Here is a 23,211-nt window from a genome sequence, read left to right as displayed (position 1 = left end):
GGGACCTGGGGAGGGTTTCTTCATGGGAGGACGGCCTGTTCCAGAACCAGAGCCTGTGCTGTTATTCACTGTAATCCCCCACGGCCGGCTAGGGGGGAAGAAAGATATGCACATGAAAGTCAAGTGTCTAGCACCCGGCCTTACGGCAATAAGGAAAGGGGTGGGCAGGACAGTGGCCAGTGGGGTCACAATTCCCCACGTGGTCCATCTCCTGTGGGGAGCTCGAAATTCCCAGGACAAAGCCGGAGCACCTCCCAGGTAAGCGCATCCTGAGGCTCATGTGGGGGTTTTCCCCACAGCTGGTTCCTATCCTCCCTGTCTCATCGGCCACAGCCTTCCTGAATGCCCCAAAGCCTCATCCCTCCCTACCTTACAAGTCCACACGCATTTTCTCACTCATGGAGACAGTGGAGGGCAGTCCCTTCGCTGGGGGAGGGAGCCAGGTGGCAGCACAGCCAAGCTAGGTGTCCTTAGTCTCCGGGGCGCACCAGCCTATGTGTCAGGGTGAGGCCAGACCCCTCTCTGGCATCATCATCCCAGGTTCTAAACACCCTGAAACCTTTATGAGTCTTTCAAATCTTCCAAAAATAAAGCAGTTAGGGGACATTCTTTGGCCTTGGAGAATGAGGGGAAGACTAAGGGCTCTCGGCTCTCCAAGCTGCACGACATGCACCCACGAACCTTTCTTGGTCGTGTTTTATAAAAAGCTAAATGGATAGATAACACATCCAGGTGCCATTCTGGGGACCCTTCCTGCCTCTGTGTGTTTCGGATGACACGCAGGTAGGTAGAGATAAAGTTCACATACACAGATGAGCATATTTATCCTCACATCAGTCCTAGGAGGTGACTTCCAGAATCCCACAGCTGAGATTTGAACCAAGGAGCATTGCTCTTGACGGCCACGTTAAGGCCACTTGCCAATCCCCAGGGGGACAGGGCAGGGTCCCATCACTGGGCCTTTCCCACCCCTCTGGGACACACACGAGCTGGGAGTCACGATCCACGTGGCATTAAATCTGGGGCACACTCCACAACTTAGACAATTTGAGGTCCTTCTTTAAGACAAAGACAATTAAAAAAACAAACAAACAAAACTGTGACTGCCCATCGTGCAGGCTGTGGACGCGGCCCAGCAAGTGAGGATCCCTGTACGTTAGGCCTCGTGGGCCTCGTGGTGGATGGGCCCTGGCCCTGTAACCTCTGGGGCTATTGCTATCTACACTAGGGCTCCCTGAAGTCTCTTCTGCTCCCTGGCACCTTGTCTGTCTCTCTGCACCCCGGAAAGGGAATCTGCGAGGGGGTCTGCGGGAAACCCCCCAGCATAGCCTGCCAGTCTCTCTGCATGCTGTTGAGACGAGCACAGGAGCCCGGGAGCCCCGGCAGCGCCTGGACAGATCCAGACCAGAAGCTGCTGGCACCCAGCCTGCTTCCCAGAAGCGTGCACGGCCAGGGGGACGACGTGGAAAATTTTCTGAAGCTGGTGGGATCATTAAAATGTAACCCATCTAAGGTCACCCAGGTGGCCCGAAGCTACCGTGGAAACACACAGATGGAAAAAAAAGGATCTGTTCCCTCCTGAATGCCACAAATGGCTCTTCTTTGTAAGAGGTACAGACAGGGGCACAGATGACCCGAGCTGGAGAGCCTCGGGGCATGTGAGGATCACCACGGGTTGTCTTCGGCTCCTAAGCTTCAGAGACCATCACCCCGGACTGGAAGATTCCACGGTCAGAGGCTCTCACAGGCAATTCCTCCCGGCTCCTTCCCTAAGCAACAGGGGTGGGGAAGGGCAAGGTCAGGCTGTGCAGGGTGGTGGGGGAGAGGGCTGGTGAGGGGAGGTGGCCCAGAGCCGGGGAGGCCGAGGAGGCGGTGGGCATCTTCACGGAGGAGGGGGCAGGGGGACAGGAGGTGAGTCACACACAGCGGGCGTCGAAATGGTAAGGGCGAGGGGAGCCAGCCTTGTCCCCATGCAGGAGGGACCACCGCCACAGAACCAAGGAAACTAGTGTGAACCCCCTGGTGCTGGGCTGGGATCAGAGACGCTGAGCGTTTCCCATCTATATTGACGGGAGTAGAAATAAACTGAACGTAATATGTGTAGACACGTATTCGCACGCACATGTTCCCACAGGCTGCTCACAACCTGCAACAACCACAGGCACCCGTGACACGCGGATGTGGACTCCTGACCACTGGGGTAGAGAAGTGGCTCATGACACGCGTGAAGGACGGGATGGTGGATGATTCGGGGTGGGGGGGTCTGCAGTAGGGGAGAACGATCGGACGGGATCCAACCCCAACCAGGACAAGTGGTGTTGCCCCCCAGGAGCAGGGTCGGCGGGGGGGTGCAGAGGATAGGAAATCTCTAAGAGGAAAGTCAAGGGTAAGGGGCATTCGTGCTGGACAACCCCACAGAACCCCTGCTGAGTGCAGGCCAGCATCATAAGGTGTCGAGGACGGGGGACAAGGAGTGTGATCAGAGAGCGAGGGTGCTTGGTGGGGGCCGGAGGTGGCGGCAGGGAAACTGACCTAGAATGGTTCTTGCCCAAAGGGGATTCCATGAGGATGGGAGGGAGCCCAGGCTGGGCCCCGCAGAGCCAAGAGCTCAGGGCAGCACGAATAAAGTTGGATCAAGGACAGTCTTTGTCACCATCCACTGTCCCCCCAAAAGACTTGGGGCTTTTCAGAGGAATGGCCGGTTCCAGGGGTTGGAACAGGAAACTGCAAGATCAGCCTGAGACTTACTTTTGTGCCAGAGAATCCAGAAGAGATCAGGGAACAACGGGGACACGTCAAAAGGACACAGAAGCCACAGGGACTGGGTTCCCACTGACCACAGTGAGGACAATCTGAGCATCAAGATAAAGGATAATAATAATAATAATAATAATGAGTCATAACCCACTGGATGGACTAGGAAACCACAAGTCCACGTATATGCCAGTTAATTAATTATATCAATTAGTTATAATTGCATTTAACATTCATTAACTATAACTATTTGATGAGCATAAATGGGTCTATTTCCCTGGTTTCGAAGTACCTCCCCACAAAATACTGAATAATCATAAATGAAAACTGGCTTCATGTGGGGACCGGACGGACAGACCCTGATCAGGGAACCAATGCTCCGTCAGTGATGGAGCAGGTGTCGCCGGGCGTCCGTGCTGTTCCCCCGCCATGAGGTTCAGAGCCCGGATCCAGGTGCGGGAGAACATTGGAACACCTGCACCGAGGGGCACCCCAGAACCAACGGGGTCTGCAATGCTCACGAGTCTAGACGCCGTGAAAGCGGCACAGGACTGTTACAGACCGTGGCGGGCTGAAGAGAGCTCGCGCCCAGATGTGACGCGTGATTCTCTGCTGGAGCCATTTGGCAAAGGGGCAAAAAATTGGGGACTGTGGGGGCATCTGGAGGGACCTGGGTGGCTGGGCGGTAGGGACGGAGCAGTCACACTCCCTGATCTGATGGGGGTGTCGTGCTCAGGAACAGAACGCCCGGGGTGTGCAATTACAATGCTGAAATGTCCAGGGCTGTGCGGGGCCCCAGGTCAGGAACCCAGTCCCACACAGATCTGGACAATGTTGCTTGCAACTTTCCTGCAAAAGTTTGAGGCAACTTCTAGATGAATCAATCTTCCATAAAATTATAGGTCCCAGGGCTGGCAGGGAGCTCGGGAGATCCGTTCATGGGGCCCCTTGTCTTGGGGGTTATTGGGAGTTATTGGCCCCATTTCCCAGGAGACACAGTTGAGACCGAACGGGACCAGGTGCAATGGGCCTTCAGCCTCTTGTCTCCTGGCCTCCATCGGACGTAAAACAGCACAGGCTGCCCCTGCCCCCCGACCCTGCACGACGCCGCAGGGTCCTCTGCTGGGCAGGAGGTCTCTGCGCTGAAATCAGAAGAGGAAAAAAATAACAGAATTATGTGTAGACTTGACCATCAGGGCTAAACTAGGAGGGCCGAGGACCTTCCATCTGTAAGGTCCCCTCAAGAAGAGAAGCTTCCTCTGCAGCCCATTCGCGCACCGGGTACCCCTGGGGGGCACGGGGGCAGGTGGAGAAGGAATTCAGGAGAAGCCTTCCCCACGAAAGAGGTAGATATTGCTCGTGAAAAGACAGTTATTTTCGGGGAGACAAGGACATTTATTCTAGGGGAGGGGTCCCTCACGGAAGCTAAGAGTAAGAGGTAGAAGGCCAGGCCGTGCGATCGGTGGCTAGCAGCAGGGGACACATGGCTGTTCCAGGGAGCCTGTCTGCGCGGCCCTGGCCTGTGACGGCGACAGATGGTCTCATCTCTGCCTGGAAACACCATCTTGTCTGTGCCGGGCCCCACGAGACCCACTGGCCCTCACGACAACCCGGCCCAGCCACACTCAAGGTTTAAGACGAAACACAAGAATTGCTGCTGAGTGAAGTAAGTCAATCGGAGAAGGACAAACATTGTATGTTCTCATTCATTTGGGGAATATAAGTAATAGTGAAAGGGAATAGTGGGGAAGGGAGAAGAAATGTGTGGGAAATATCAGAAAGGGAGACAGAACGTAAAGACTGCGAACTCTGGGAAACGAACTGGGGGTGGTAGAAGGGGAGGAGGGCGGGGGGTGGGGGTGAATGGGTGACGGGCACTGGGGGTTATTCTGTATGTTAGTAAATTGAACACCAATAAAAAATAAATTAAAAAATAAAATAAAATAAAAAAGAATTGCTGAGGTCCCATGGCTGCTGTGTGACAGGCAGGATGGCCCCAGGGACGCACAAGGGGCACCAGCTGGAAATTCTTGCGTCAACAGCAGAGGGGACATTTTCCCCCAGAAGCCAACCTCCTGGAGACCTCTGATCGAAGACGGCAGTCATCTTTCAAAATATACAACCTGCCATAGACTTGAAAAGAAAAAATGCTCCCAGGTTCCTGAGGACAGACCCTGGTGACAAGGCCCTGTGAGGAGCAGCCACTGTCATTTCTGTCTTTACATAGAAAGAAACTGGTCCCGGGCCACTCTGCGACCTGGTCAGAACCAGAACACAGTCCTGCTCCCTGCCCTTGGGGCTTTTCATCCCCTATCAGCTGTGTTTTTATCAAAATAACCTCAGTTTGAGGGGTGCCAGGGGGGCTCAATCGGTTAAACATCCAACTCTTGATTTCGGCTCAGGTTGTGATGTCAGGGTCGTGGGATCGAGCCCCGCCTCAGGCTCTGCACTGTCCGTGGAGCTTGAGATTCTCTCTCTCCCTCGCTCTCTGCCCCTCCCCCCACCTCACGCTCTCACTCCTTCTCTTAAAAAATAGTAACAATAAGGGAGGCCTGGGGGGCTCAGCGGTGGAGCATCTGCCTTTGGCTCAGGTTGTGACCCCGGGGTCATGGGATCGAGTCCCACATGGGGCTCCCCGCAGGCAGCCCGCCTCTCCCTCTGCCTGTGTCTCTGCCTCTATCTCCCTGTGTCTCTCATGAATAAATAAAATCCTAAAATAATAATAATAATAATAATAATAATAATAGCCTCAGTTTGAGTGAAACAGAACCAGGTTTGGTTCCCTTTATCCAGAAGCACTGATCAGTCAGCCTGCCTGGAAGTGGTCACAGGCTTGCAGGGAAGGAGGCTGCCAGGAATGGTCTTCTCTTCTGTTTTCTGACAAACTCCTTCCAAAATTCACTCCCTTGGAGACCACACAGATGGGGTCTGGCACTTGCAGAGCCTTTACAGCATGATGTTTCATATACGTGAGAAATTACCAATCACACCCAGAGGGCACCTGGGGAGCCTATCTGAGCTTTGAGCGGCATTAGTAGGACATCAACTTGCTTGAGACCCAAATAATATTGGCTTAAGACAGAAATCTGTACTCCTGTCGTGTGAAAGTTCAAATATGCAGGCAGAGCTAGCATGGCAGGCGCACAACTATCAGGATCCAGGACCCTTTAACTATTTGCTTTGCCATCTTCAACATGTGCTTCCGTCTCGTGGCCCCAAATCGCTGCTCCGGTTCCTGCCATCATGTCTGCATTCCAGCCATGAGGAAGGTGGCAGAGCAAAAGGTAAGGGCACACCACTTCCTTGAGGGACATGACCCAGAATCTGCACACACCTCACTCGCATGCACATGGCATTTGCCAGAACTTTGTCACATGGTCCCAGCCAACTGAAGGCAAAGCTAAGGACCTAGCACCTTTAGTACAACATACTATATCATAATAATAGTACTATGCAACATAGTGCTATGCCATCAATGCTTACTGGGGCATCAGATAGCAAGTCTGCCCCCACGATAATGCATTTTAGGGGCTCAGAACTAAGAGAGGAGTCCTTTTCTCCAGCGCTCGCACTCTTAGGCCGAAGCTGGACCCAGTGTCCTTGGCTCAGAAGTGCACACTGGACCTGAGCCAGGCTAGACCAGCGTGCCTGCCTCGCCTCTCTCAGGAATCTGTGCTAGCATTCCACACTCTCTCCCCTTGTCTCATTCACATGCTTTCTGCTTTGGATTCGGCCTGGGGCTCCTGCTCTGTCTTCAGGGGGAAGCTGCCGGGCACCTCCTCCAGCGCATCAAGACTTCGCCTCCCTCCATCTGGCCAGGGAGAGGTGACCCAGGAGAAACAAGCCTCCCGTGGCAGAGGGTGAGTTCTCAAGCTCATCGACCAGCCTCCAGTGCAGCCTGTGCCGTGGGCCAGAGTCAGAGCCAACCTGCTGGCACGGAGGGAGAGGGTGAAAATGACCCTCACCGGCGTGTGCAACCAGTCTCGGAGGCGGGTGCCCACCAACACAGGGATACCCATCCCAGAGGCCAGGCAGAGGGCCCCCCTGTGCACATAGCTGGCAGCTGCATCCCTGCATTTGTTTTGCAACCGAGCCATTCTGGAGCAGCCTCCTGTACCAAGGGAGGTGCTATTTGGCCTCAGACGTTGGGCATTCGGGATGGCTTCAGCAGAGGGCAGAGATATGGGAACCCAGGGTCCTGTGTCTAACAACTCAGTGACCTGAAGGGCAGTGCAGCATGGTGGTGAAATACATAGGCTTTGGAGTCAAAACTTCTAGACTCTGGTCCTGGCTCCAGTGTTTATTACCTTGGGACTGTGGGTAAGTTACCTGGTGTCTCTAAGTCTCAGCTTCCCATGTGTAAAATGGAGATGACTGGGGCGCCTGGATGACTCAGTTGGTTAAGCATCTGCCTTTGGTTCAGGTCATGATCCCTGGATTCCGAGGTCTGGGATGGAGTCCCATGTCAGGCTCCCTGCGGGCGAGGAGTCTGCTTCTCCCTCTCCCTCTGCCCCTCCTCTGCTCATGTTCTCTCTCCCTCTCAAATAAATAAAGTCTTTAAAAAACAAAATAAAATAAAATGGAGATCCTTGTGCCTATGTGGTGGGATTGGTGAGTAATAAATGGGTAACACAGGTGGGTGTCTGGCCTGTAGGAAACCTTCCATGAGCATCAGCCACACTCAGTCCCTAATCTCCTTGAGCCTCAATTCCTCCTTGCACATAAACAAGGAAACTATTTCTACACTCAGTGTAGGACATTAAGGGTGAAAATGACTTGCATCTATAAAAGGTTTTTCTCTCTTTTTTTAAGATTTTATTTATTTATTTGACAGAGAGAGAGAGAGAAAGAGCACAAGCAGGGGGAGGGGCAGAGGCAGAGGGAGAAGCAGGCTGCCCACTGAACAGGGAGCCTGATGGGGCTCGATCCCAGGACTCTGGCATCATGACCTGAGCCCAAGGCAGATGCTTAACCGACTGAGCCACCCAGCCGCCCCAGCCATGTTTAGTTTCATGAGAAACCGCCAACATGTTTTCCAGAGTGCCTGTGCCGTTTTATTATGCCACCAGTAATGTACACAATGCGTTTATTTTTTGACCTGCCTTGCCATAAATGCCACTAATCTCATTCTCCCAAAGTACATTTCCTAATTATAATACTGAATGTCCCGAGAACACCACCACGGGAGCAAAAGTCATCAGAGAGCAAATAGAAGCTTTGGGAACTGGAAGCAGTGACTGTCAAAAGTCAGTCCCCGCGACTTGGACTTTGAGCTGGCTAAGACGCTAGGAACTTTTTCCTTCTAAAGATGCAAGGCTTGTTGGGTGTGGGTGCAGAGCGAGGATGGGGTCCCGCACTGCTCCTCGTGGACTCTCCCCATCCAGCTCCTGTTTGACGGGCCTGGTGCTGCCCCTCCCCCTGCAAGTATCCTTCCTTGTTTTTAATGTTCTCAGCTGTCCTTGCAGCCTGTACTCTCTACCAAGGTTGCATTAAAAGTTTCCCCCTGTGATTCTGCAGTTTTACAGCTGGTTCAGTCACGTCTGCCTTTCTTAAAACTTGGGAGCCTTTAAGTAAACACATGCTCAGAAACACAGAACATTCCTGTGAATTCCCTTTGAAGCTCCGTGTTAGGTTCAGAATGCGTAACATGGGTTTATGCCGACAGAAAGTCTGACCTTAATTTCAAAAATATTTTGTAGATGTTTGGAAAAGAATGTAAGTCTTGTATACCCGTGGTCTTTTGGGTATCCCTGGAGATTCGTGTTTCAGAAGCCAAGACTAGGGCCATGTCAAACCTGTTTAAAAAAAAAAAGAAAAAAGACAGAGAAAGGGAAATGCCAGAGAGCTGCCAGTCATTTACATTATAGTTTAAATGCTATGGTCTAAAGTCTACCTTTCCTGAGGGACGTTTCAAGTCAGGAGTGGGAGGAAGAAAGAGGACAGCGATGGGGAAGGGACAGCCAAAGGGGCGGAGAAGGGGAGAAGCTGGGATTAGCAAAGTCAGCCTTCACCTCTTTGCATCCTCTGACATCACTGAACAGGCATTTGTAGCATGTGTGATACACCTCCTGGTCCCAGAACATTCCATTCTGAGGCTCCTTGCCAAGAGAGGGCTGTCTGAAGCCCCAGGGAGACCAGAACCTGGTTGAGACCAGGTTGGAAGTTCAGGCCACTGTAATTATCGAGCTGGGCGGCTTCCTCGGGAGATCCTTTCAGCTCCTCACGCAGCTCCTCTTTCAGTCGTGGCCCCTGGGCCGCCTGGCCCCCACCCTTGGGGAGGAGGAGGCCGAGTGTGGTGTGGCCAGGCCCACCCAAAGGTGATTTACAGGCCAGGCCAGAATTTGACATCATGCCTCCCCCATCCCCCACTCCACCCGCAGGGCCCAGAGGGCAGCTGGCCAGAGTGTCTTTTCCTCAGGAGTCTTGGGAAGGGGATTGAGCTGGTTAGTTTGGGTTAGTGCAGCCTGTCCAGTGAGTCACTGGGCCCCAGGAGCCCTTTCAGTTTAGGATGACTTCAGACCGGTCAGGTCTTACCTATGCCCCTGGGCCCCGGTGTGCTGAGGGCTAGGCATGGAGTTCACATATTTAAGTTGAGTGTGTCATTTAGGACAAACAAAGCCCCTCCAAGGTAAGGCTGTTTCAAAGCCAAGTAGCCAGGACTCAATTTGATGAGGCCCTATGAACCTCTTGACTCCAAATGAATACTCACTCGCTATTCTCCTGCAGCAGACACCTCAGACTCAGTCCCAACCCCCCTCAGCTGGGAACGCTCACAACCCCCGGTCCACAGCGGCCACACAGGCAGTGCATATTTCTGTGCCACGTATGGTGCCAAGGGCTTTATGTGACTCCACCCCATGATGAACTAATGGAATTAGCTTCCCTTATCATTTCTACTGAAGGACGAGGAAGCTGAAGGTTAGAGAGACCAAGGTCCAAGGTCACAGGCCAGCAAGTGACCGGAGAGACTGGGCACCCAATAGGTGTCTGATGCCAAGCGCTGCACCCCACCCAGCATCCTGTGTGATGCCATTGCTCCAGGGTGCACAACGGGCTGGCGAGGCTGCATCCACACATCTGAAGTCGAACGGCTGGGTTAGGGGCACCGTCCAAATATCCTGTCCAGCTGGGTAGGATGTTGGTCAAGGGCATTCAAGAGCTGACTGGAAGACCGTTACGCTCTCCACCCCTGCAGCCCTGAGATCTAAGCCACACACAGGACAGGATCCGGAGGTGGGGTAAGGTCACATCCACACTTGCAGGGGCTCCCGGGCCTGAAGAATCCACACTGACCCCGGGTCAGCTAAGAATGGAAACAGTTCCCGCCACGTCAGCAGGAAGCAGGCCTTCCTCGGCAGGCCCTTGGGGGCTTAAACGCACTCATTTCTTTAGTAAACCAAACACCGTGGAATGAAGGCTATGTGCCCACTGACCACATTTCCCAAATCACCAGTCTCCCCCCAGAGCCGCCTCTAGGGACTGTGGGGCCAAGCATCTGGAATCGGGATTGAACCAAAACCCGGCTCCTGTGGCTCTGGACATTCTGCATCCCTCCTTTGCCCACGCACCTCTGCTCGCCCACCAAGGGAGGGCGCGGCCATGAAAAACAGAGCCAACAGCCGGCCTCGAGTTTCCTCCATCAGCCTGGTGGGATGGAAGCATGGGGTCCCATAGAGCGGGACTCTCTCCCCACCCAAAGGCAGCGTCTGAGAGAAGGGATCTGTGTTCTGTAGTCTTCTGGAATCTCTTTATAAAGAGTGGATGCTCATTATGTTATCTGTGGCCTCCCAGGCTTGGGAGTGGGTGGGGACCTCAGCAGCCGGCAGCCACCCAGAGATGCCCTTCTGGCCTCTTCCTTTCTTCTCTGGTATTCTGAATGAGGGCAGTGGCTTCATTCCACCGAGCCAGGAAACACTGAGCCCAGGTCATAATCAGGCTGTAGCAAGAATTGACTGATTCATTCTTGTGCCCTCTCATGTGGTCTCTCCAAAGACCATGTCTCCCACTGCAAATCGGGAGTGACACTGCTCAGAGTGCCAACTGCTCGCTCACGTGACCCGACAAGGCAGGTCTCAGATTTTTCCTAAAAAATGGCATCTGTGGGTCTGAAAGGGATGGTGGAAATTCATTTTTTCAATGAAAACATCATTTTCTCAAAAAAGAGAAATAGAAAAAAAGTATTTTGGGCCTGGGTCAGGGCAGAATTTTGCTGTCAGGGGTGGTATGGGAAGAGAGAGAGAGAATGAGAAAGAAGGAATGAGAGAGAGAGAGAGAGAGAGAGAGAGAAGGAACATCACAGCAGTTAAGGCTGTCCCAGCAGAGGTCCAGCAGGGCCGGGAGAAGATGGAGTAGGATTGCCTGTAGGGGAGCCGAGGCCTCTCAGCTGGGCTGCAGCCACCCTGCCCTCCCCACCCCCAGCCCCCACACCAGCCCCCACCCTGGGTGGCAGCTGCCCACAGCTTCTCCTGCCTGCTCTGACCCGACCTTGCCCACCCAAACTTTGGCCCCCCTCTGCAAACACAAACGGATGCTTATCTGCAATGCCTAACCAAGGTAAACAGCCCGGCACATGCTCTGCTCCCTGCCCTCACCCCCAAGGTCAGGCTGCTGGGCCAAAGGTATGCTCAGGGAGATTTTTTTTTCAGGGACTATTTCCTGCTGGCTAGCCTTCTGGATTCAGAAAGCTTCAGTGGAATACTTTCCTAATTGATGTAGAAACCTAAGTCTAGATGGATCTTCAGTTATGAAATCCATTCCCTGGCCCTCTGCCCAACTTTCTGCCATTTTCCAAGTTTAAAAAAACCAACAACCCGTAATTGCCACTGGACACACTTGGCGGGGACTCAATTTTTTCAAACAGAAAGTCTTCTGAGGTCTAAACTAAACCCTTCAGGGTTTGGGGTGGGCCTGTTCCCCTCTGCTCTTCTCTCAAATAAACAGAGAATTACTGGTGAGGGGCGTGCCTATGGCAGGCCTCGCCACACTCAGCCACATCAGCTGGAAGACGCTGTCCTGGGAGATGTCAGGCCTGACCTCCAATCTGGTTGTGATGCTAGGTAACTGTGTGACCTTTGGCAAACTGCTCAACCTCTGTGAGCTTCAATTTTCTCATCAGAAGAATAAGGGGGCTGGACTAAATGGTCTCTTAGGCCCTGTTATGGACTGAATTATGTCCCCTCACAAATTTGTATGTTGAGGCCCTAACTCTCAACAGGACTGTATTTGAAGATAAGAGCTCTAACCGTTTGCAGTGATGTGGATGGAACTAGAGCGTATTATGCTGAGCAAAAGACCTCAATCAGAGAAAGACACTTATATGACTCCACTCATATGTGGAATTCAAGAAACAAAACAGAGGATCATAGGGGAAGGGAGGGGAAAATAAAATAAGATGAAATCAGAGAGGGAGACAAACCATAAGAGACTCTTAACTCGGAAACAAACTGAGGGTTGCTGGAGGGGAGGTGGGTGGAGGGATGGGGTAACTGGGTGATGGGCGTTAAGGAGGACACGTGATGGGATGAGCACTGGGTGTTAGATGCAACTGATGAATCACTGAACTCTACCTCTAAAACTAATAAGACACTGTATGTTAATGAACTGAATTTAAAATAAAAACAAATGAAGATAGGTGCTTGTGCTCAGAGGGCTTCTAATTAAGGTTAGAAGAGATCGTAAGGGTGGGGCCCTCATCTAGTAGTGGTAGAGTTCTCATAAGAAAAGACACACCAGAGAGCATGCATTCTCTCTATCTCCCTGTTCCTATAAATGACAGAGGAAAGGGCATGGGAAGACACAGGGAGAATGTGGCTTCTGCAAGAGGCCTCCCAAGGCCCAGCCCTGCCCATACCTTGATCTGGACTTCCAGCCTCCAGAACTGTGAGAACTAAATGTCCCTGGGACTTGGTTATGGCTGCCCAGGCAGACAAACTCTTCTCCCTCCGTCATCCTGGGTGACAAGTGGATCTGCTCTTCTGCGCTGCAGACTTCGGTTGGAGTGAGACCTGGGTCAGGTCTGCTGCAACTTTCACCTTTGAGAGACATTAAGATGGCCTGAAACCCGGTGGGAAGACCAGTGACCCCCAGGCTCTCCAAATATTCTGAGTAGGAGATATGTTCCTGATGCTCTCTCTGGCGGAGAGTGTCTGCTTCTGCAGAATTCCTTCAGATACAGATAATCCTTCACTGCCCACCCCTATCCCGACACCACCCCACTGCCAAAGGGCCCCTGACCCAGAGCCCGTGAGGAGCTAAAGGCATGGGGGAGCAGAAAGAAAAGGAGAGAGAAGAGACGATGTGTGTGTGAGTGTGAGTGTGTCCCTACTGTTTATGACCAGGGACCCAACTATACTTCTTGAGTCCTTGTCAACCCAAACGTCCAGCAGCTACCCACATGCATCTCACTGCTGTGGCTGACTTTTGCTCAGGCGGCAACCTCTAATTGGACTCTTCTTTATCCAAGTATCTCCCACCACTCTTAGAAAGTTCTCAAGGGTCCCTTCCTTTGGAAGCTCCTTGCCCACTTGCTTCTTCTGGGCTCACATGGAAACTGCACACATACTATGGGCTCATCAATCCTACTAGGCTCTGGGATCCTGGGGAGGAAAGAATGGGTCTTCTTCATCCTCCCCCAGGGTGTGGAGCATAATGGGCATCTAACAAATGTTGGTGGATGGCAGACAGATGATGGATGGATGGGTGGGTGGGTGGATGGATGGTAGATGAATGAATGGGTGTGTGGGTAGATGGATGGATGGATGGGTGTGTGGATGAATGGGTGGGTGTGTGGATGGATGGGTGGGTAGGTAAGTGAACAGGTCGCTGAGTGAATGGGTGGGTTGGGGAATGAATGAATAGAAAAATCACTCTGCCTTTAGTTGCCCAGCTCTGTCTCTCCATTGAGTGATTTGCAGGCCAATCTTCCTAAGGTCTGGATTGGCTCACTTCATGACCCAAATACCTTCAGAGGTTGTGTGATAGCTGCCAAATACAGTTTAAACTCCCCAGGCTAGAATCTGGCCCTATTTGTCTAACTCTTCTGTCCTTCTCCCCCACTCATCTCCATCCAATTAATAGCAGATGTTCTCTACACCCTGGCTCCTCGAGCCACCCTCTGACCTGCAGCATCAGTTGGAACTCTCAAGCCCTCTCCAAGACCCACCAAATCAGAATCTGCATTTTAACATCTCCACTGAGTCACACCCACAAGAGCATTTGATAATCACTACTCTAAGCTGTCCCTGAAGCTCCTGCCAGTTATCTGTCAAAATCCTGTGCATCTTTTAAGGCCTGCTTCTCCCTTCATGGAAACCCCTTGCTCCCACTTACCCTAACCCATCCCCTACACCTACACCTACACACACACACACACACAGACACACACACACACACACACACAGACACGCACGCATGCACTCTTTTCTCAGAAGGACTACAACAGTTGGTTTATGCCTCTCTTGTCTCAGAGCTCACATTGTTCCTGAGGTGTAAGTATTTGAGACTCTATGTCTCTGTTGTTAATTACAAATGTCTGGTTAATAAGGACGCTGTTAGTCTATTTCACCCCGCGCCATGTCTCAAAAGATGCCTTGCACCTAGCTGGTGCTAGACAAATGCATTCAGTAAGTACAGGGATTATTGGAGGAAGGAATAAATGAAAGTCAGTTTCCTACTACAGGAAGAAGGCCCATGGGTTCCCCATTGTTGGCAGTTGGCCTGGGCACCTTGGGACAAGAGTTCCATGTGCTAGCTTTTGGCTTTCTTCCCTGGAATGGTGGGGAGCATCTCAATTTGCCTGCCCAGCCCCAAGTCTGCTCTACACCCTGGAGTGATGGGAAGTGAGACATCCCCTGTGGTGGCACAAGACCCTCTAGAGACTGTTTGGCTGTCTCATCCATGGGTCTGGTGGGAAGGAGAGATCTACCCTGTTGGGGAAGCACAGCCATGCCAGCAACAGCTTCAGCAGTCCTGAGTCCAACCTCTTCAGCTACCAGCTCCAGGACTAGAAAGTCAGGACAAACTCAGACTTCCTGACCTCGGTGAGTTCATCCTCCCAACTCATTTCCTTGGGAAGTCTTTCTGGAGGCCCTTGCCCAACCCACCCACCCCCTTTACCAAGAGGCTAGTTCTTGGTCAGTATATGGTTTTCTCTGCACTATACTACATGATGAAAAACAGAATGCTTTCTTCTAAGATCAGGAGCAAGGCAAGGATGTCCACTCCCAGTATTTCTACTATCATACTAGAGATTCTAACCAGGGCAATCAGGTAAGAAAAGGAAATAAAAGATATCCAGATTAGAAAGCAACAAGGAAAACTGTATTTGTGGAATGACATACTCCTCTATGATGAAAATCCTAAGGAATCCACAAAACAACCACTAGAGCTAATTAAAGGGTCAGACAATGTCACAAGATACAAGGCCAATGGAAAAAAAAAAAAAGACTGCATTTCTAGATGTGAGCAATGAACAATCTGAAAATGAAATTCAGAAAATAAATTCATTCACAATAGCTAAAAAATAATAATGCAATTCTTATCAAAATCTTGGCAAAATATTTTGTAGACACAGACAAGCTTATTCTAATATTTATATGGAAAGCCAAAGGATCTAGATGAGCTAAAACAATCTTTTTTTTTTTTTTAAGATTTTATTTATTTCTTTTTGAGAGACACACAGAGAGAGGGAGAGACACAGGCAGAGGCAGAAGCAGGCTTCCCACCGGGAGCCCAATGTGATCACACCCTGAGCAGAAGGCAGATGCTTAGACTCCCAACTTGGGAGTCTGGGATCACACCCTGAGCAGAAGGCAGATGCTCAACCACTGAGCCACTGAGGCGTCCTAAGCTAAAACAATCTTGACAAAGAAGAATCAAATGGGAGGAACCACTCTACCTGATATGGAGGCTTACTACAGAGCTACTGTAATCAAGACAGTGTGGTATTTGCAGAGGACAAGACACAGAGCTCAATGGAACGAAATAAAGAAACCAAAACCAGACCTGCAAAATATGTTCTGTGGTTGGTTTTTGTTTTTGTGTTTTTTTTTTTTTCTGACAAAGACTCAAAAGCAATCCTATAGAAGAATGATAGCCTCTTCAACAAATGGCATGTAACAGAACATCCTAGGCAAAAAAAAAAAAAAATTCCTTGCCCTAAATCTCACATCTTACACCAAGATAAACTCAAAACAGATCACAGACTTAAAATGTAAAATGTAAAACCAAAAAGCTTTTAGGAAGGAAGGATGGCAGAAAATCTTTGAGAACTAGGATTCGGCAAAGAATGGAGTACTTGGGGCATGAAATAATTTATGGGGATAAAAAAGTAAGTTGAACCTCATTAAAATTAAAAACTTTTGCTGATTAAAAAAAACACTAGTAAGAATGAAAGACAAGATACAGATTGGGGGAAAATATCTGAATATTATGTATCTGCCTTGTATCCAGGATCTATAAAAAAAACATTCTCAAAACTCAAAAATACCAGCGCAAGCCTGCTTATAATCAAATTAGAAAGGCCACAGACCTGAACAGGCGTTTCACCAAAGAGGAGATATGTTTAGCAAACAGACACATAGAAAGATATTTAACATCCTCAGCCACGGGGGAAGTGCAAATTAGAACTACAAGGTGATACAACTCCACACCTATAATGGTAGCTAAAATAAAACAGTGGTTAAGCCCGAACGCTGGCAACAATGTGGAGAAACTGGATCTCTCATACACTGCCGGTGCCATCACTCTGGAAAACAGCTTGGTAGTTGTTTCTTACGAAACCAGACATTCATATACCATAGGATCCAGCAAGTGCATTCTTGGACATCTGTCTCAGGGAAATAACAACTTGCATTCACACAAATGCTTGGACACTAAACTGTAATAAAGGTGGTTAAAATGGCAAATTTTGTGTCTATTTTGCCACAATAAAAAAAATAACCCATACACAAATATTTGTAGCAGTTTTATTTAGAATAGCCCCAAACTGGGAACAATCTAAATGTCCTTCAGTGGGTAAATTGTCAAACGAACTTTGGTACATCCAGCAGGATGCTGCCCAGCAATCCGAAAGAATAAACTTCCAACACATGCATCACCCTGGGTATCACAATGTATGATTCAATTTATATAACATTCTCAAAATGGCAAAACTATAGAGATGAAGCCAAATTAATAGTTTCTTGGTGTGATGGTTGATTTTATGGGTCAGCTTGTCTGGGTTAAGGGATGCCCAGATCACTGGCAAACAGTATTTCTGAGTCTGTGTCTCAGTGTTTCTGGAAGAGACTAGTGTTTGAATCGGTTGACTGAGTGAAGAATATTGCCCTCCCCAGTGGCAGTGGCATCCTCCAATTCGTTGGGAGCCTGAATAGAACAACAGGTGGAGGGAGGGCAAATCTGCTCTCTTTGCTCCACTTGGGACATCCACCTTCTCCTGACCTCAGACACAAGGGCTGGTGGTTCTTGGGCCTTCAGATCCAGACTGTGAATTATACCACTCGCTGTCCTGTTTCTCCAGCTTGCAGAAGGCAGACTGTGTGACTTCCCAACCTCCATAACCCCATAAACCAATTCCTATAATAAATGTCCTCATATATGTCTATAAATATCCTATTGGTTTTGTTTCTCTGGGGAACTCTAACCTACCCAGAGACAAGAGATAGTGCATGAATTCCTTTGTGATGATGGAAGTCCTCTATCTTGATTGTGGCAGGGTTACATGAATCCCCACATGGAATCCCATTGTACAGGACCACCCACACAAATGTGTATGTAAAAACTAGTGGAAATTGGACAAAGTCTGTAGTTATCAGTATTGAACTAATGTCAATTTACTGGGTTTGATACTATATGATCATCACCAAGATGCCACCACTGGCGGAAGCTGGATGAAGGGTTTGTAGGACTCTTGTACTATTTTTGCAACCTCTCTTGAGTTTATAATCATTTCCAGCTAAAGTGTTTAAGAAGTAAAATGGGATTAGGGATTTTGTAAATATTTTAGGTTTCCTCCCTCAGTAACATGAGGGGGGTTGCCTGCCTTTCGTGCATTTAATCTCCATATTTGTTTTCAGACTGAGCCAGCAAGAACTGAGGGCCCTGGGAGCCTGTGCGGAAACACTGGTTGACCATGGAAGGGGCAGAGTCACACAGAGCTGGCACTAGAAACCTAAACATTTCTGCCAGCCCCAGATCTCTCTCACCTTCCACCTTTCTCCCACCAGGCTCTGAGAAGAAGTCTTTCTCCCATGGGGGCCCTGCTGCTGATAAGAAGGCAACTTCTGATTCCTACTGCAGTTGGCAGGGGAGGGGGAGCGCCCGGGTGGGTGCGGTTTGCCTGGCACTGAACCTTTAGGAAGCCCAGGGCTTTGCTGCTAAGGTGCTGGTCTCTGTGCCGCAGCTTGTGGGTGTCCAGGCTGCGGCACGGAGACCTCTGGCCTGATCCAGGTGTGCAATGACACTGCCAGCCTGGCCTCCTCTTACGTCTCCTGAGTCGCTCGGAGACAATGCAAAGCAAACAAACAAAAGTCAAATTAAAAGGAAAGGAAAATCCAGGTCACACAGAACAGAGAGAGAGGGATCAGTTTGCAATCAGCCCTGTTCTCACGGGTCTGCACAGCCCTGCAGGGAGCATTCCCTCACGCATCAAGCCCCAGGCCCGGAGCCCAAGGGGCCCAAAGGACAGGCAGGGCCTGAGCTCTACAAGTTTCACGTGGAGCAGTTCTGGAGAAGAGGCCCCTGGTGCCTCCTTTCCCTTTTCCAGGGCAACGGGATCTCAGCTGTCTGGCTAAGACCTTTGCCTGCCCACCTGCCGACTAGGAAGTCTCCAGAAACCAGGTCCATTTATTTGGCAGTGTCCATTTTCACTGGCAGCCTGTGAAAACTAGGTGTGGGTCCCAGCTCTGCAAAGGGGAAGCGGGAACCTCCATGAGACTCCCTTTCCCCATGAATGACACCTGCCTGCTTGCTCTCTCTCAGCACCCCACCAACCAACTGCTCAGGCTGGGGACAAAATGGTTCTTTCTGCTCCCTCCCCATGGAATCCACCAGCTGACCCTCTTGGCTGTCCTCAGGAAATAGGTCTGAAACCTGATCCTTCTCCCCACCATCAACCCCATGACCTCTCACCCTCTCCTCAGGGCTCCTGCCTCCCGGGTCTCTCCAGCTCCCCTATGATCTTGCCCTCCACTCAGCAGTGACTCATTAAAATCAGATCAAATTAATGCTATCACACCTGGAAGGAAACCCAAATTTCTCACTCTGGAATACAAATTCTCTCCAGTATAGGCCCTGCCTCCTACTGCTTTTCCCCTGAGTTCCTCAACAGGTCACACTCTTTCCTTTTTCTGCAATCTTATGTGGCATGTGTGTCCCCCATTTCCAAGGGCTGGTCTTTGTCATTTGCGTCTTGGCTGAGCCAGTTCTCTTTGCAGAAGGGAGGACCCCTTCTCTACAGACCCAATCTCAAGAAGACAACTGGCCACAGTGGCTCCACCAGCACAGCAGCTGGGTTACAGTGTAGTCTCAAGAAAGCAGGCCCTGAGGAGGAGTTTAGAGCATGGAATGTTTATTCCATGAGCAGGATGGATAAGTAGAGGGGCAAGTGGGCTGATGCAGGCCCAACAACACTCCTGTGGGGAGCTCTACAGTTGGAAAAGCCCTAGAGCCCTGACCAGGAACAAGGATGGTCAGGCCTTCATGCTCCTGCACTGACCAGTCTCTGCCTGTGGGCCGCCCCAGGCCACATCCGGCAACGCCTGCAGCCCAGCAGTCCCATAAGGAGCGAACCGCTGAAGGCCACCTGTCAGCAGTGCTCCCAGAACAAGGACGTCAGCCAAGGAACTCTGGAAGGCACACCACAGTAGCCATCCATTGTGGCTTCTCTGACATTTTTAACCTTTTTTTGATTACATGTCTCTCTCTCCTAGAATGTAAGCGCCATAGAAGCAGGATTTGGCCTTGTGCATCCCTGTCACCACAGCCTAGCACATACCGGGTGTTGAACAAATGCTTCAATTTTCTTTTTTTTCTCTTTTTTTCGAATGCTTCAATTTTCAAAACAACCCCGGAAAATTCATAATTTCTCACTGAATAAATGAGTTAAATGAGGCTTAGGTTATGACACTTACCCAACAAGGGGCAGGACCAGAATTCCAGCCGGCGCTGTCCAGCATCCCTCACCACACTGGGGTCATGGAAGGGGGAAGTGCGGTGGTTGGTCCTGCGTTGACGTGGAAGGGTACACATTCTGAGTGCAGCTTTGATCAAGGTTATAACTTTCTGAAGCATTTGGGCCATTCCTTACAATTCCTCTCAATGCTTCATCAATGGCCCCTGTGCACACAGAAGTTGTAGTAAACTTGAGCTCACTGATTTGAAAGCCATGCCCCACATGCCCCTGTGCTACACACACAAGCAGGTTGTCAAACTGGTTAAAGCAAGGAACTGCACTTTATTTTAAAACTGCTTCCTGTTTCGCCCCCCTTCACTTCTCATTCTTTGTCAGCGCCCTCTCAAAGAAGCCTAATGAAAATCCCACCTCAGTCCTAATAGGGCTCTGAAGTACTTTCTTGGCCCACCTTGCCTGCTGGAAGAAGTCGCCAGCCTTTGGAGTTTCTAGGACCCCCATCTCTTCCAAAGAGCGTCTGGGAATTTTGTCAGTCTGACCCCCATCCATGATATGCTTTGGGAAAACACTGGGGGTGGCCTGACCCAACAACTCATTCTCATTCAGGAATGTTAGGACTCAGAAGCTACCACGATACTTTTGGAGTCGTATGAACTACGACCACCATGTAGTTCTCCTTAATATTCAAGTCAACCACTGACTCTCTGCTGTTGAGGAAGTTACAGACAGGAAAACAATTAGTGAGAAAATAAGAGGTTTATGACTGAATTTAAGTGGCTGGCATTCTTTGGGGTAGATGGGCAAGGAGACAGGACTTAGTCCAGGCCAGATTCACTTGGAAGGGTGGCTTTCCCACTGCTTTTCGGGCACATCTTTGTATGGGCAATAAAGTTTATAATTTGTTGGAGGTCATGTGTATGATTTTAGCCACCCAGTTCTGAATGTGACATTCATTCCCTGTACACTTGAACGATTTATGAGTTCTTCAAGGGCAGAGTGTGTCAGTCAACTTTTAAGCAACACTGCATCTGGCACACAGAAGCTGTGGTGGTACTACAACTACTACTATTCCTACTACCACCATCACTACTACTAGTTAACCTTCACTGAGTACTTACTACCCAACAGCCGCTGTGTTAAGACCCTAATGTCCATTATGCCAATATTTCTTCATACAACCCTAATAAATGATCCCATTTTACAGATGAGAAAACTGAGGTCTAGAGGTTAATAACTACCTAACGTCACATAGGAAGGAAGTGTCAGAGGTGGTGCTCAATATACAACTAGTAAATGAGTGATCACTGGTTACCTTGGCCCCTTCACGGCCCCTCTGAACATAGTAGGTATTTCTGGCCTTTGGGCTGCTACTGAAAATATGTTTCAGACCTGAGCATCCCCTAATGGTAAGTGTATACAGGCACACACAGTTGTTGGGGGGATACATTAAACCCATTTCTTAGATTACAAGTTTACCTCTTAGATTACAAAGCAAACAGTTCATAGAACCAGAATGACATTAAAAACGTGAGCATTTGCACACATATGTACACACTCTACAGAATTTGAAATGTTTTTCTCAAAAACTAGAAAATTAGAATTGCTTCTGAGGAAACAGTTGAATAATAAAGTTATTTATTCCTCCAAAAAAGCTTATTTATTGAGATAACAGGTGGCTGAATGTCCTTTGATTTCCAAAAGTTAAAGAAAAAATATATTTAAATGAGAATGTCAAAAATGTGATTTTACTATAGCATGCTAAGTATTTTGAAATTTATTTTAAATGGATCCTACTTCAATTTTGTTTTCATTTAAAACAAGTCTAAGGACAAGCACCAGACGGAGAGCTCGATGCAGCCACACAACGTAAAAGGGATGCTTTAATGAGAGGTTGTACAGATAAAATGTTTGGGGTTCTTTAAAAATCAAACTTGAGAAATAAACTTAGAGCTGTGTGGGAAACCTCACATTTAAAATCCGAGAACCCAAAAAAAATAAAATAAAATCCGAGAAGCCACCCAAAAAAATCCGAGAACCCCCAAAAATAAAATAAAATCCAAGAACCCCAATTTTGTAAAACTGAGTGTAGGAATTGGCCCTCCCCCAGATAATTCGGACGGCCCCTGCAAGAGCAGCCACGATGTCGCAGAACCGTCCCTCGACCACAGCTCATTGGCCCAAGGTCAGAAGCCTGTGCCAACTGGGGCCAGCCACTGCGTGTATGCAGATGTGGTTGCAAACCATCAAGTCGTCTCTCTATCTACAGACGGAACACTCAGCAGATGTCAGCAGCCAAGTTGATGGTGAATGCTATCAACTGAATCATGTCCCCCAAATTTCATAGGTTGGACCACCAACCCCCAGTGTGACTATGGTTATTTGGGAGGGGCCTCTAAAGGAGATAACTAAGGTTAAATGAGGTCATAGGATGAGGCCCTAATGTGATAGGGGTGGTGTCCTTACAAGAGAAAGATGTAAAGAACATGGAAAATGCAGAGAGGGAAGGCCACGTGAGGATATTGTGAGGTCAGCCAGAGAGAGAGGCCTCACCAGAACATGAGTGTGTGGCACTTTGACCTTGAGCTTCCAACCTCCACAACTGTGAGAAGAAATGCTGTTTAAGCCGCCCACTCTATGATGGCAGCCTGAGGAGACTTAAGACAGTAAGGAAGAAAAGAGTGGAGGAGCAGAGAGCACATGTGGATTCAGACTGCATATAGTTATTTTAAAGTCCAACAATACTCCTGTGTTGGTTTCAAACTTTAGGATTCTTATAGTCTCCCGTGCGTTTAAGCAAATGCAAATCTTCTGTTTGCAACTACATAGCACACTGGGCTTCTGGATAGCTAAAAGGTCATCCATAAATGTAAAACTTTTAAACCAGTTTAGAAGGAAACACAAGATGTTTCACCTCTGCCTTTTATAAGAGATTTTGCTGCTTTTTAAACGTTAGGTTTTCCATTATAAGTGCTATTAAGATTTTATACACTACAGTGGGAGTTATTAGGAAATCTGAGGGCTCTCTTTGCCATTGGCCTCACCACTTTGGGCCTATTTCCTTCCTATAAAAAAAAGAATGTTATTTCTGCGGATTACCAAAATTCTGATTACCACCAATGACTGACTTCACTACATCAAGTGGTGTGAAGTCACCGCACCCTGCAAGATGATTCACCATCTGTTCACTGTTTCTTCCGGGACTGACATTCCACACGCTCCAGGACCACCAGCCTGGCTCTGCACCATGCTCTCTTATCTTTTGTGTGTGTCTTGCTCACGTGATTGTTAGGTTTCTAGTCCTGCTCCTCTTCACCTCCTCCAGCTACTGC

The 23,211-nt window shown here is 49.4% G+C and overlaps 1 protein-coding gene and 1 long non-coding RNA gene across 2 annotated transcripts; one reads left to right on the top strand and one right to left on the bottom strand.

Annotated features, from left to right (window-relative positions):
* The first annotated feature begins 6,272 nt into the window (after positions 1-6,272).
* On the top strand, positions 6,273-15,563 carry LOC144313849 (uncharacterized). Its single transcript, XR_013379452.1, has 2 exons — positions 6,273-6,614; positions 15,402-15,563. It is a non-coding gene; the product is annotated as an uncharacterized LOC144313849 (long non-coding RNA).
* On the bottom strand, positions 6,782-21,048 carry LOC144313848 (uncharacterized). Its single transcript, XM_077897235.1, has 3 exons — positions 19,884-21,048; positions 12,605-12,785; positions 6,782-8,549 (listed from the first exon to the last, which is right to left on the bottom strand). Exons 1-3 carry the CDS (start codon positions 20,050-20,052, stop codon positions 8,408-8,410), a joined length of 492 nt encoding a protein of 163 aa, XP_077753361.1. The 5' UTR covers positions 20,053-21,048; the 3' UTR covers positions 6,782-8,407.
* Between the last annotated feature and the right edge of the window lie 2,163 nt (positions 21,049-23,211).

Source organism: Canis aureus, chromosome 5, assembly GCF_053574225.1.
Source record: "Canis aureus isolate CA01 chromosome 5, VMU_Caureus_v.1.0, whole genome shotgun sequence".
Taxonomy (NCBI): domain Eukaryota; kingdom Metazoa; phylum Chordata; class Mammalia; order Carnivora; family Canidae; genus Canis; species Canis aureus.
This window is presented reverse-complemented; position numbering and strand designations above follow the sequence as displayed.